Source organism: Mesoplodon bidens (genome assembly GCF_964165515.1).
Source record: "Mesoplodon bidens genome assembly, chromosome: 10".
NCBI lineage: Eukaryota > Metazoa > Chordata > Mammalia > Artiodactyla > Ziphiidae > Mesoplodon > Mesoplodon bidens.
This window is the reverse complement of record NC_138172.1, coordinates 76,973,216-76,987,359: the sequence shown is the minus strand read 5'-3', so window position 1 is coordinate 76,987,359 and position 14,144 is coordinate 76,973,216. Positions and strand designations below refer to the sequence as shown.

The 14,144-nt window shown below is 38.5% G+C and overlaps 1 protein-coding gene across 3 annotated transcripts; it reads right to left on the bottom strand.

Moving 5' to 3' along the window:
• Window positions 1–206: 206 nt before the first annotated feature.
• ENPP4 (ectonucleotide pyrophosphatase/phosphodiesterase 4) lies at window positions 207–14,040 on the bottom strand. Of its 3 annotated transcripts, none has more exons than XM_081247749.1 (4): window positions 13,800–14,040; window positions 7,233–8,091; window positions 5,878–6,048; window positions 207–3,855 (listed from the first exon to the last, which is right to left on the bottom strand). In XM_081247749.1, exons 2-4 carry the CDS (start codon window positions 8,065–8,067, stop codon window positions 3,491–3,493), a joined length of 1,371 nt encoding a protein of 456 aa, XP_081103875.1. In that variant the 5' UTR covers window positions 8,068–8,091; window positions 13,800–14,040; the 3' UTR covers window positions 207–3,490. The 3 variants fall into 3 exon arrangements, with proteins under 3 accessions (XP_081103875.1, XP_081103877.1, XP_081103876.1); XM_081247751.1 differs by lacking the exon at window positions 13,800–14,040 and adding an exon at window positions 13,718–13,767; XM_081247750.1 differs by lacking the exon at window positions 13,800–14,040 and adding an exon at window positions 13,567–13,644.
• Between the last annotated feature and the right edge of the window lie 104 nt (window positions 14,041–14,144).

Genomic DNA, 14,144 nt, shown 5'->3' with positions numbered 1-14,144 from the left:
TGTTGGATTGCATATTTATACACTGCTTTAAAAATCTGGTTAAATGTTACAAACTTAATCCTGGTTTTAAAAAAATTGTAATGAATGCCTAGGTGGATTTTGCAGTATTACTAAGTCATGTCAACATCTATCACGGTATGTATATTGTGCGAGAAGGTGACAAATTAAAAAATCATCAATGACATCACATTGTATATTGAATAATTATGGTTAAAATGTTTTGGTAGATTTTATTCACATAAAATTTTTAAAATCATAACAAAGTCACAACTATGAATTCAAACAATATGGTCAAAATATATTTAACTTAAGGCACTACACACAAATTTCTTTAAAGCACACTCATGTCATTTATTTACATAGTATTTTAGGAATTTACAATAAATACACATTGCCCATCTCATCTTTGTCCTTCATTTGTAGCTTTATATACTCACAATGAAGTAAAAACCTCCAAATAAAAGGTATTAAATGCAATTATCCTTAAAGCTTACCAGATACGGGCAAGAGAAGGAAATACCCAAGAACAAGGCAAAGGTTTTTCTAATCCTTTAATGTTCCAAGTATCTTTCAATTCATATACCAAGCTTAATGGAACAATAACACAAAACCAGTGGTACAGAGAACTGAAATAATTTTTATTCTATTGCTGTTTACCAGAAGAACTTGCACATTAATAATAGCAGCAGAACTGTCCCTACATTTACATAAGTAAATGTACTTATTCTGAATTCACTCACTGAATTAACAAACTTACTAAAAAGTTTTCCTATTACCTTTGAGTATTGTCATAAACAGTTAAATCCTTCCTGGAGCCAAATACTTTCTACCACCCAGAAAACACAGAAGCATATTAGTCAATTATTTAACAAAATACACACCAAGTGAAAAAGGCTGGCTTTACTGAAATATTTTCTCAGTGTACTAGAGGAGTCATTGGCTTTAAGTGATCATTTTTAAGGATACAACTGAATTAACATAAAGTTCAATATAATAATATATAAACATCTCTTTGATTAAATACTCTTCTTGTCCCATCAACATATACATAAAACATTTACAATTTTTTTTTTTTTTTTTTTTTTTTTTTTGTGGTACGCGGGCCTCTCACTGTTGTGGAGCACAGGCTCCAGACGCGCAGGCTCAGTGGCCATGGCTCACGGGCACAGGCATGTGGGATCTTCCTGGACCGGGGCACGAACCCGTGTCCCCTGCATCGGCAGGCGGACTCTCAACCACTGCGCCACCAGGGAAGCCCAAACATTTACAATTTTAATTCAAGTTAGTATTTTGAGAATGAAATAAAGAACAAGACAAATAGGTCTTTTGTTCAAACGGCTGAGACACTGATGGGGCATCCCTTCCTATTCCATCCTCCATAAAATCCACTCACAGGATGGATGCTATGGACCGATTTCTGAAACTCATAACTGCCAATCAAGCCAGTACAACCACTAAAGCTCACACCACTGCAAAGACCAAGCTCTCCTCAATTAGTATTTTAGACATTTCAAAAAAATGCTCACTGCTTTAAATGTGACTGTTCTCCTGTCTTTTCTTTTTAATGGAAATGGAAGTAGAAAGAAATTATTCTATTATTTTGTTCAGATCAACTGTTAACCTTTAGGATAACTTTTATGTGAGGCAAAAACATCAGAAATAAAATCTGTCAAAAAGCAAAATGAGTCCTGGTGGTTTTATTTGTTTATTATGCTGTTCTTAATACAGCCACCTACGACTGCATGCATGGACTATTCATGCAGGGTGTAGAAATGCTTCTCAAGAACCCCAAGTACAATAGGTACCAAATGCCAGGATCAGGAGATCAGCAATGACCACAGGATGAATTATATGTTTGATGACTGGCACCACTGTTCTTGACCACCACAGATAATCAACATTTAAGTGGGCTGCATATTTACTGCAGGTTATCTTTGTATCTGTAAAACAGTTCCCTAGTTTATTTTATATTGTCAAAACTTTAAAGATCGCACTAGTAATATTAAGTGCTTGCCTCAGCTGTTGATGAATGGTTCTTGAACCCAATTTTTCCTCTAACAGATGGAATCTCGTCTGCCACAATTCAGTTTCTTCCTACTAATTATGATTGTTAAAAGGTACCACTTAGCAAAGCTAGGATAACAGTTATTCACAACAAATTCTTCGCTCTGAACAAGTATGTTTTAAAAAATATGAGCAGAGTGATTATTTCTATGAACCAAATATGGGAGAAAAACGCAGAGGCAGCGTTCAGGCTACTGAAGGTTAACAGAGTCCTGAGAGTTTCTTCAGCCACTTAACATATGATTCATGTAAAAGATCAAAAGATACTAAATTCCATTTTAAATTTAGCTACCCTATAGCCTAAAAAGTAAGGCATAAAATTCCCAAAGGTAAATAGAAAAATCTCTTTTCCTCATTCTGACCCAATCAAAACCAGATTTGTAGTCAGGTCATACATTTCTCGGCAGCGCCTGGAGACCTCTGGTTACAAAAAACAACATGAGAAAGTTAAAAATGGTAACAAAAATTAATGAATTTTTAAAAATTATGATTTTACCCTGTGAGTTAGAAGAAAGTACACGAAAGTGAAGTGCAATTATAACCTTTCCTGAGAGCTGGGTTCTATGGGGATATGGGAGGCTGCTCCCAGGCCATTCACCTCCCACCACCTGCTATAAGTCACACAAAGTCTGTACACACATACATGCAACACACTGGCACATACATACACACAATTAAATAACTTACACAAAGGCATTGACTACAAAGTGAGAAAAGCACTTTTCCCTATTTTCTTAATTTCTTCTTAGCAATACTCTTCAAAAGGTTTAACTTTTGAGGCTTCAATAGCTTAAGGGTCTTAACAAAGACACACTGGTGAAGAAGACAGGCTTTGTATCACAGGGTCTTTGCTTGTTTTCTATAATAGTTTTTCTTAAAATAATTTCTTCATAATGCTAGATCTTTTCTGCCTGCTTGATCCATTTTAACTAACCATCAGAGAATTTCCTACCTCAGGGTTTACTTGGGATACAAACTCTATTAAAGGCACATATAAAAATATAAGAAAGTTTTCCTTCCTGATACACAAAATCCACACATTTTATAAAGATTTCTGTTGTATAATTTACAAATGTAAAAATTTATTCAAAAAGCATACCCACTAAATTTTTGCATATTTTCATCTAAAGATGTGTCTAATCTTCATTGCAAAAAAAAAAAAAGGCAAAGGCAGTATTTTTCTTAAAAAAAACCTTTCTAGTTAGGGAAACAGTTGGTGTTAACTAATGATTTACTAGCAATTTTTTCTATGGTCAGAGTTTTTTATATTAGCTAATGCTGCAAAACAAAACACAAGGAAAAACAAAATAATTGTAGCATGCTTGGCCTAAGATCTTTGTCTTTCAAAGTATACTTTTTCATAGTTGTAACACCATTCCTTGGGTGTGTCCTAATCACAGCCACTTTGTATAAACCCCAGCACATGTCACCCAATTAAAGGATCATCATCATCATCTTGTAGCTGAAGTCGGGAAAATGGCCGGGGTCCAGAGAGTCTATTCTGCATGATTATGATGAGGCAGGTCAGAGTGGTTAAGACCAAGAGCGCACCGATAACAATCCCTATGGCTTCTGGGAGATTAATGCACCACTGGTCCACTAACAAACACTTAGTATGACCAAAGGTTCCATTATTGGGATGTGGCTTTAATCCCAGGATGTGGCACATCATTGGATAAATATCCACAATGTTAATGGTGCTGTGCTGGTAGCCTTTGTGAAATGCAGGACCGTGGGCAGCTAGAAACGGATTCATACTAGGCAAAGAATTATCATAACCATGGTCACCTACTGGAAAAGAACAAGATAATGTTAGTAAATAGAGCAGCTTTTCTACTACAAAATAACTTGCTTCTAGTGTAAATACACTGGATTCTTGCCAGTGTAATTCCCATTAAAATTCTGCTTAGTTGGGCCAAACAGGTGCCAGAAGTAAAATTTTCTGTTTTCTTCAAGTCAGCCATGTCATCTATTTCACACACACACGACCCCCACCTTTTCTCGATCGGTCATGACCTCAGGCTTTAAAACTCTCTCTCAGCCTGATGTGCTTCTCTCTCAGTCCCAGCCCCACGTATTTCACCTGCCAGTGTCCAGCACTGTTTGCACAAGCCCACTGCAAACAGCACCAGTGGTAAAAAGAGTGGTCGGCCTGAGGGTCCTGAGTAACTGGGGAAAGCAGAAGTGAGTAAAACCAGTGAGTGGCAAGGAAGTGAGCCTGCAGCCTGACCTATGTCAGCTGCTCCTGGACAAGGCACAGGATGTGGAATACACCACTGGTCTACTGACAGCTAATGGACACCTCAACATCTGGAGGGCCAGGGGATTCTTGCCTTGAATGTGAAGTCTAACCTGGTGACTCCAACTTGTAACTCTAGTCAAAGTCTAACTCAAAGAAAAACCTGACGGCCCCTGATATCATTCCAATACCAGATTCTCAATTTTTCACTTTATTTTTTTAAATATTGCCTTTTAATGCAGACCAGTTACATTTAATAAGCTCCTACTTCCATATGAAGGGCAGGTGACTAAGTGATGAGTGTATCAGTGTTACATATTCTTTAATCGTATGTTTGAAATATTTCATAATAAAAACAACCCACGTGACCAATAAAAAGCATAATATAACATCATATATAGGTATTATGATTTCAGTAATATAAATGAATATGATTATAATGTGAATAATATAAACCATACGATTTAATAATAAAAATATGCATTTGTATGTAACAGAGAAAAAGATTAGAAGGAGGAAAACACCCACAATTAACAACTGCCTGTACTTCTGTATTGAAGGATTATGGATAGTTTTTGTTCTCCTTTCTGAACTTTTCTGTATTTTCCAAGTTTTCAATAATTAGTATACAATGTAAGTATCAATAATACATAAACTCTAATGGCCCTCAGTCTTATCCTTGCCTGATGCGTCTGAACTGCTATAGATCAGGGATCTGCAGACTACAGCACCTGGCCAAATTTAGCCCTCCGCCTGTTTCTGTAAAGGAAGCTTCATTGGAACACCCCATGACAGTTTGTTTATGTATTGCCTGTGGCTGCTTTCCCACTATAAAGGTAGGATTGAGTAGTTGAGACAGACCAGCTGTTCCACAAAGCCTAAAATATTTACTATTTGGCTTTTTACAGAAAACTTTTCTGACCCCTGCTATGGTTTACAAAATCAGATTTTTGAAAAATGTACTTGAATTGAATTTATCGTATGGGTAAAAAGCTGTAATTCTCCCCTATACATTTCTTCAGTTTGAGGAGAGATTTTGATCCATCTGTTTTGTTTACTTGGTCGATTTTTGTTTGCATACTTTCTGGTTCTTGCCCAGTGTTCTAACTAGCTGTAGCACTCAGGTAAACAATTTCATCACTGGGGAAAGACTTAAGGTTACTTGGACAAATTTTTTTTTGAACACAAAAAAAGAATTTGAACTAGCTAATCTCTCCCCTTTTACTTTGTTTCTTGACTTCTCTCTCTTTTATTTTCTTTGTTTCTTTACTACTCTCTTATTTTTTACAAATCAAGAGAACCAGCCTTGAAAGTTACTGACAGTAACTGAAGTTTTTGTAAAAAAAGTAAAACTACTCCTTCACCCTTAAGATCACCCAACCTTCTAATCTAAGGATGAAACTGTGGTTTCTAAAAATTGCTCTCAGATGAAAACCTGAGAATCACCTAGTTGAAAATCAAACTAATTATACTGTGTGAACATCTCTAAATCAAAGTATCCTGTTAATGGAACAATGTCACAACGTGTGATTTATCCCTAGGATACAAAAGAAAAATTCTAAATAAATACTTACATTTTGGTGATGATTTATTTAGCACAATTGTCCAGCCTTCATCAGCAACCAAAATAATAGGTTGAATTCGATCGTTATGTTGGTAATGAAACCTGGCAGGAATGTCTTCTTTGAGATAAACATTCATGTGAGGGTCACAGATTTTCAGTTTGTTATAAACCTTTGTTCTGTCTGGAAGAAAAGGAAACAGCAAAGGGAAAAAGTCATGCTGACTGATAAGGAAAAAATATTTCTAACTAGAATAACTGGAAATAAGTCCTGAACAATGTTATCTATTAAAGCCCTTTAGTCATTAAAAAAAACAGAGCAATAATAATGATGTAACAGTGTTGGGGACACACATACACACACACACACCCCTTTCCAAGCATTCACATATCTCTCTTTTCATTTTGTGATTATCCCTGGTGGACTTTTATACAAAGAGGACAAATTTCACATCTAGCTTCCTAAGTAAATATAAACTAATTACATATTACTGCTAATTACTAATTCTAAGATCAGTAGATGAAGGGTATATCTCACACAAAAGTCCAAGATGTTTTTTAAGGATAAAAATTTCCTTTTTCCATTAGTGTAAATAAGTAAGAAATATATCAACAAGGACCTACTGTATAGTACAGGGAACTATATTCAATATCTTATAATAACCTATAATGGAAAAGAATCTGAAAAAGAATATATATATATATATGTAAAACTGCATTTCCTTGCTGTACACCAGAAACCTTATAAATCAACTATACTTCAATAAAAAAATAAAAATTTTAAAAAAGAAATATATCAAAAAGCAAGGAGGGACTTCCCTGGTGGCGCAGTGGTTGGGAATCTGCCTGCCAATGCAGGGGACACGGGTTTGGAGCCCTGGTCTGGGAAGATCTCACGTGCCGCAGGGCAACTAAGCCTGTGCGCCACAACTACTGAGCCTGCGCTCTAGAGCCCGTGAGCCACTACTACTGAGCCTGCATGCCACAACTACTGAGCCCATGTGCCAAGAGCCCATGCTCTGCAACAAGAGAAGCCACCACAATGAGAAGCCTGCACGCTGTAACGAAGAGTAGCCCCCACTCGCGGCAACTAGAGAAAGCCTGCGCGCAACAACGAAGACCCAATGCAGCCAAAAATAAATTAATTAATTAAGAAAAAAAAAGCGAAGAAATAATCCCTTTGAACCTAAACCTTAAGCTAATTGCCTAAAAACTTATACATCAGGGGAAAAACATAATCCCACTCTGAGTGAGTATAGGAGTGTATGGCTGTGAACTACAAAAAGTCTGAGCTTCATTCTTTTACAAAACCCTTCCTCCTCAATCAACTGCCCCATTCAAATATTCCTTGGCTAAAAGTTTACTTACTTATTTTGGGAAGTATTGCAGCAACTGGGGTCAAGTCTATAAGAGTGTAGTCTGAGGGGTCGATGCAGAGATCCAAGTTTATCAGCTTGTCCTTAGAACACTGGGTCATCCCATGATCACTTGTAATGATCACATTAAGATCTTCCCACAGTCCTAACACCTTGAGTTTGTGAACTAGCTCACCAATATGGTCATCTATTTCTTTCAACACTCGGCGCATGTTTTCTTTATCTTCAGGGCCATATTTGTGGCCACTTGCGTCTGGCTCTTCCCAATAGAGTGCTGCAAAGGTGACAGGTGGGTTCGAATTGCTCAGCCACGTGGAGACATTACTGAGTCTCTCCTCAAATGACACTGAGGGGCTGTAATTCATGAAATAGGAAGGTGTGGTATTGTGAATGGGCACGTCGGTACCAGGCCACATAGCAGCAGCACTTGATCTGTTTTCCTGAAGCTGATTGGTCACCCAAATAGGGACTGCCTCATTCCACCAAAAAGGATCCTTGTCATTAATGTCAGAAAAATGTTTCTTTGTGATGACATCATACATGGAATTAGCCACAATGCCATGGCTTTCTTCATACAGGCCTGTCACAATGCTGTAGTGGTTTGGAAATGTTTTTGTGATAAAGACATTTTTAACCTGCTCTACCAAGACACCTTCTTTGATAAAATTCTGGAGATGAGGAAATTCATAGTTGTGTAGATAGTCAGCTCTGAAGCCATCAAAGGATACCAGTAGTAACTTGGGTGGCAAAGTACAGGAAGAGTTCACTCTACAACCAGTTATAAGTCCAGAAAACAAAAATATCAGCAATAACTTCATAGTGAACATGCTGAAGGAGGGCAGTCAGGGTTCCTAAAATATAAAAACACAATTCATAAGTAGTAATGCTATTTGAGTTGGATTAGGTTTCAAAAGTTTAGTCATCAGGAGAAGAAAACCAACATTTATAAACTTTTTATACACCAGCTTTACCTACATCAACTTGAAAATTAAATAATGTCACTTACTGAAAGATAACCGAATAAAGTGGGAAAAAATAAAAATTGCCTTTACTTGTCCAGTTATATGTCCTGCCCCAGTTTTCATGCTCTGAAGGGGATATGGGCCATTCTTGTGCTCCATACAAACGGGTTGCCTTGTTTGTTTGCAGCAGCAAAAGTTATTCTAAAGGTTTAATAAGAACAAACGAAGAAACAAAAACAATCCTTTTGCACAAAACAGAAATAACGCCAAGCTTTCAGAGGCTCCAGAGAGGGCGATTATTTTTCTAGTTTAATGACTGGTACCCTATAGTTCCTTTTAATCTACAGAAATAGGGGGTGGAAACTCTACCATACTGGCTCATCATCAGTTCCTGTTGAAAAATACTGGCATGAAAAAGGGGAGTAAGTAATAAATATTACTTGAGAAAAAGGTCCCACCTCAATCTGAACCTGCCCAATATTCACAGGAGGCTGACAAACAGACAAAGCCTACAGGAACTTGGATGCCACGGTAATTTCTGAAGAAATGCAACAGCTGTTGAAATGCATTTCATCACCAATTCCCTTTTAAACTTCCTTTTTACTGTCAAAGACATACAGTTGGCCCTCCATATCCACGGGTTTTACATCCATGGATTCAACCAACCGTGGATGGAAAATCCAGAGGGCTGACCGTATTCATGTACTATGCCATTTTATATAAGAGACTTTAGCATCTGCAGATTTTGGTATCTGCTGGGGCTCCTGGAACCAATCTCCCTGCAGATAATGAGGGACCACTGTAACTCTCCTGCCTAACACCCTAGGCTCAGAGTGCTCCCTGATTTTTTGGTTCTTTTTTAACAATCTACTGATTACAAAAAAACAGATTTCCCCAAACAAATCTCACTGCCTTCAGGCTCTATCTTCTTTGGTTCCTAAGAAAATAGGATATGTAATTTAGGTAGAGTGAGTCTCCACTGCTGCCATACTCCTTTTTTTAAATTATTTTTTAATTTTTTTGCCACGCCAAGAGGCCTGTGGGATCTTAGTTCCCTGACCAGGGATTGAACCTGTGCCCTCTGCATTGGAAGTGCAGAGTCTTAACCACTGGACCGCCAGGTAAGTCCCCTGCCACACTTCTTCAAGTCCCCAGTGCCTCCTGTCCAGAGCCCTTCCATCTCTTAACTGACCTTCCTACCTCGATCACCTTCCCCTTACTCACCCAACATCCGCTCCCAACGTAACCTTCCCAGGAATAGCCCTGTCCATGACACTTCCTTAATAAAATCAGTATTCAAAGTCCCCCAGCCTATACAGAAACACCTCTGCCTGGCATTCAAGTCCCTCCATTATCCAGGCACAACTCACGTGCAAATTACTATGAAACAGTTACAGAAATCATGGTCAACCTTAATTCCCTTTTACCACACAATGCTGTCACCGTCGGTCTGAGATGTATTACAGAGACAATAATCGTTTATCTAGGTGACCTATAACAGCTCTTCAGTAATAATTTGTGTTTCCAAACCTCTTAAAGTTGCTTTCTACACATGAGTTCTTTGCCCAAATACTCTCTGAGGTCAATAAAAAAAACATTCAATAAATAATATAACTAAAGTCTATAACACCAAAATTTATGTATGTGCCATTTTTCAGAGGACAAGGGCTTTATACTTTTCAAACATAAAATACTCAAAATAGGGGCATAAATAATCCAAACAACGAATCTGGCTGTCATCTTGGAAGAACAAAGATGAGCTTGAGTGAACTCTGTTCTACAACACCACAATTTCTTGTAATGCTGTGCTTGAGACCCATACATCATAAAGTATTGTTTTTAAAACTAAGCCCTTTGAGGAATCATGTCACAGTATGTCTAAAACTTTTCCAACGGAGTTCCTCTAAGAGCAGAGGGGTGCCGAGACAACTGTATATCCACATGCAAAAGAATCAATTTGGACCCCTCAGCTCATACCATGTACAAAAATAAACTCAAAATGACCAAGATTAAGAGCTAAAACTATGAAACTCTTAGCAGAAAATATAGGAATAAGTCTTCATGACCTTGAGTTAGGCAAAGCCTTCTAAGATACAGCAACAAGAGCACAAGTGATGAAAATCATAAATAAATAAATTGGACTTCACCAAAATTGAAAGCTTTTACATTTCAAAGGATATAATGGAGAGAAAAGAAAACCCACAGAACGGGAGACAATATTTGCAAATCATATATCTGATAAAGGATTTATATCTAGAATATATAAAGAAGTGTAACAACTCAATACTAAAAGTTAAATAATCCAATTTAAAAATGAGCAAAGGATCTGAAAAGATATTTCTCCAGCTATAGAGATGGCAAATAAGCACATGAAAATATGTTCAACATCATTAGTCATCAGGGAAATGCAAGTCAAAACCACAATGAGATACCCCTTCACACCCACTAGGATGGATATAATAAAAAACATAATAACAAGTGTTGGCAAGGATGTAGAGAAACTAGAACTTTTATACACTGCTGGTGAGAATGAAAATGGTACAGGCACTTGGAAAACATTCTGGTAGTTCTTCAAAAGTTTAAACAGAGCTACCGTACGACCCAGAAAATCTACTAGTAGGCATATGCCTCAGAGAAATTAAAACACAAGTCAACAATAAAACTTGTACACAAATGATCACAGCAGCATTATCTCTAAGGGCCATGAAGTGGAAACATCTCAAATGTCCGTAAGTGATAAATGGATAAGATGTGGTATATCCACACAATGGAATATTATTTGGCAATAAAAAGGAATGAAGTGCAAATATATGTTATAACTTGGATAAACCTCTGAAACATTGTGCTAAGTAAAAAAAGGCAGTCACAAAAGATCACTTATTGTATGATTCTATTTAGATGAAATGCCTAGATAGGCAAATCTATAGAGATGGAAAGTATATTAGATTTGTCTTGAGCAAGGGGTTGAGGAGAAATGAGGAGTAAATGCTAATGGGTATGAGGTTTCTTTTTGGGGTGATGAAAATGTTCTCAAATTGACAATTGCACAATTCGTAAAACTGTACACTTTAAATGAGTAAACTAGACAGTATGTGAATTTTACCTTAATAAAACCATTATATTAAAAAAAAGAGTAGAGAGAAATGAAATTGTAATCTTAAAAGCATCTGGATTGTCCTGCCACAAAACAGGAAACATCTGATGTTTCATCTTACCTCAAAAATTATGTGAAATGTGTACTCTATACCACAGACCTGAGTTTTTTAACATGAATGTGTTTTACCCCATTTCCCAAGTGCAAAACAATAAAACAAAAACCTGTGTCTGCCCCTCTCTCACACAAAATACATACAAATCAAAATCTTTCTTCCCCAAATCTTGAGTGAATAGGAGGGTCAAGGCACATGTGCTGTTTACCCTGGGGTTCACTAACCCCTTAGCACACTGCTGGATTCTTGTCCCCAGACTTAGAAGCACAGACAAAGTGGAAAGATTAGAGGCTCTGAAATCAGAAGGATCCCAGAACTTGAGCTCACATTTAGTAGACGGGCAACTGTGGGCAGAACTACCAGCTTCAGTTTCTGTGTTTGTAAAATGCGGATACATAAAGTGTCAAACAATAGGCTCTCAAATTTAGTCTCTTTTTTATCCACAGTTACAAAGCTGTTATGTTAGGGAAAAAGTCTGTATTGTGACAGGCGGAATGATACTATTGTGAAACTATAAAGTAGACAGAAATAATTTAGGCTAACCTCTTCTTTTTACACAGGATGAAGATGAAGTCCCTGGATTGGCCAAACTCAGGAAGCAATTCGTAGCCTTACTGTCTGTACTCTTACTAATTTCAGGTCCTTAACAAGTTTATAAATCTAGTAACAGCGAGTTTACAAGTCTAGTTTTAATCTCCAAACTATGAACGGAACTTTTCCTGCTTTCATTAATGGTGCCTGTATCTATGTCTACTGCATTCTGTTTCATCCCAACAGGAGTGTTAAGCTATAAACAAAACACCAGTGAGAAGTTCTCAAGTATTTCCAAGGAATAAAAAAATCACTAACTGCTACATTACAAAGCACTGGGAGAAATTCTGTAATTTTTCAAACCAAAAAGATATCAAAGGGAAGGGAAAAAAGCAGAGTCACCGGAACTACACCCAGATAATCCCAACAGAAGTTGTGTGTAGTTTTCTTCAATTCAGGGGCCAAAACACACTCTACCTCATCTGGGATGACTTTCTTACTTGGATGAAATGTATCTCGGGCAATTCTCACTGGCATTCTTAGCTGAAATTGGGGGAGTGTGACAGTTAAAAGATATGGTGAAAGCTATTTGCCACCATTAGCATGCCATCTGCTCTGTAATACAAAAGCCTTATTCTAAACACTTCACAAATACTATTTATAATGAAACTCTTATACAGTTTTAAAATAAAATAAAAATAAAATAGCATTGTCTATGCACATAGATAACATTGGTGGTTTTCCCTAGATTATTATTATTAATTTTCTTGATATTCTAAAGAAAAACTAAAACTACTCTCTGAAAGACTCTGTTTCTTAACAACTCTAGGATTCTAAAGTATTCTTCAATTTTCCAGCACATACAAACTTTTCCAGCATCTTCAAAACAGCTACACTTAATCTTACTTTCTACATATATTATTTCTTTCTACAAAATAACTCCTTGTGTACTTCTTCTGTGTTCATCAAATTTCTCCCAAATTATATTTTGTAGCTGATTTAAAAGCAAGGAGGAGATATTTATATTTTATATATTTTAGTTATAAAATATCTCCTCCCTGCTTTTAAATTCGTTTAATTTCCTTAAAATAGCTTGGAACAACCTCTGGAAAAAAAGGAAGAAAGAAAAGAAAACCGGAATATTAAAAGGAGCAGTTGACTTTCTATAGTACTGGCAAGGTTTCCGGCTTGGGTCCACCAGATGGCCTGGTGGTTAAAGAAGAAACCCTAGTGAAGTCAAGGCTGGTATAAACCTGAATCTGTTCGTGGTCACTAGCTGTGCTTCACGTCTCTAAGCAGGACTTTCCCCATCTGTATAATGGGACGACGCTGTGATCTCACAGGGTTGCAGTGCCCAGAAAAGGAAGCGTTATTTGTAAAATGCTTAACACAGTGTCCGGCCGATAAAAATCAATTCAGTGTTACCTTTCTTGTTAGGTTTTCTAGGAAATTCGTTTTTAAATTTGGTGTGTCACTCCCATCAACTCTAACCGAATACTCAGGCGGAGGCAGGTCGATCGATACCTTGTACAATCAAACGCCCGCCCCCTCGGCCTCCACCTCTGTCCCGCCACCGCCCCCCGCCTCCACCCCATACCCCACCGTCCACCCAGGCCGCGCCTACCTGCTCAGTTTCCTATCCTCTTCCCACCCCGCCCTCCGCCGCCCCCAGCCAGGTACCTCCCGGCCGCTCCGGGGTCCCTAGCGGCTGTCCGCTAGGGGGATGTGTGTGTGTGTGTGTGTGTGTGTGTATCAAGGGTAGGGGATCTCACCACCTCTATTTTCAAAGCCCCTAGTGGACGGGGGAGGGGGTGGCATTTCCCTCCGGAACGCCGGGCGCGCTAGGCTCACACTCACCCGCTACCGCCGCTTCTCTGCAGCACGCGGAACCCGGCGCGCGCGGAACCCGGCGCTCCTGGGTCTTGGGAGCGACGGAGACCTGAAGTCGCAGGAGCCAGACCAAGCTCTTCCTGAGGCGCCTGCGCACTAGCGGGCGCCCCCCGCTGTTAACAGCCCCTTCCTCCCTGAGATTCGCGCTACCCGAGGCGCTCCGAGGGTGCTCGGCTGCCCCGCGCGCGACTGCGGAACAGTTTTACAGCTCTCGGGGACTCAGCGGGCAACGGAGTGTGAGACATGTCCTCGGATTGGACACCTCAGCCGCCGTCGATGTAACTCCCTTTCCGATTGGTTGGATTCAGGTAC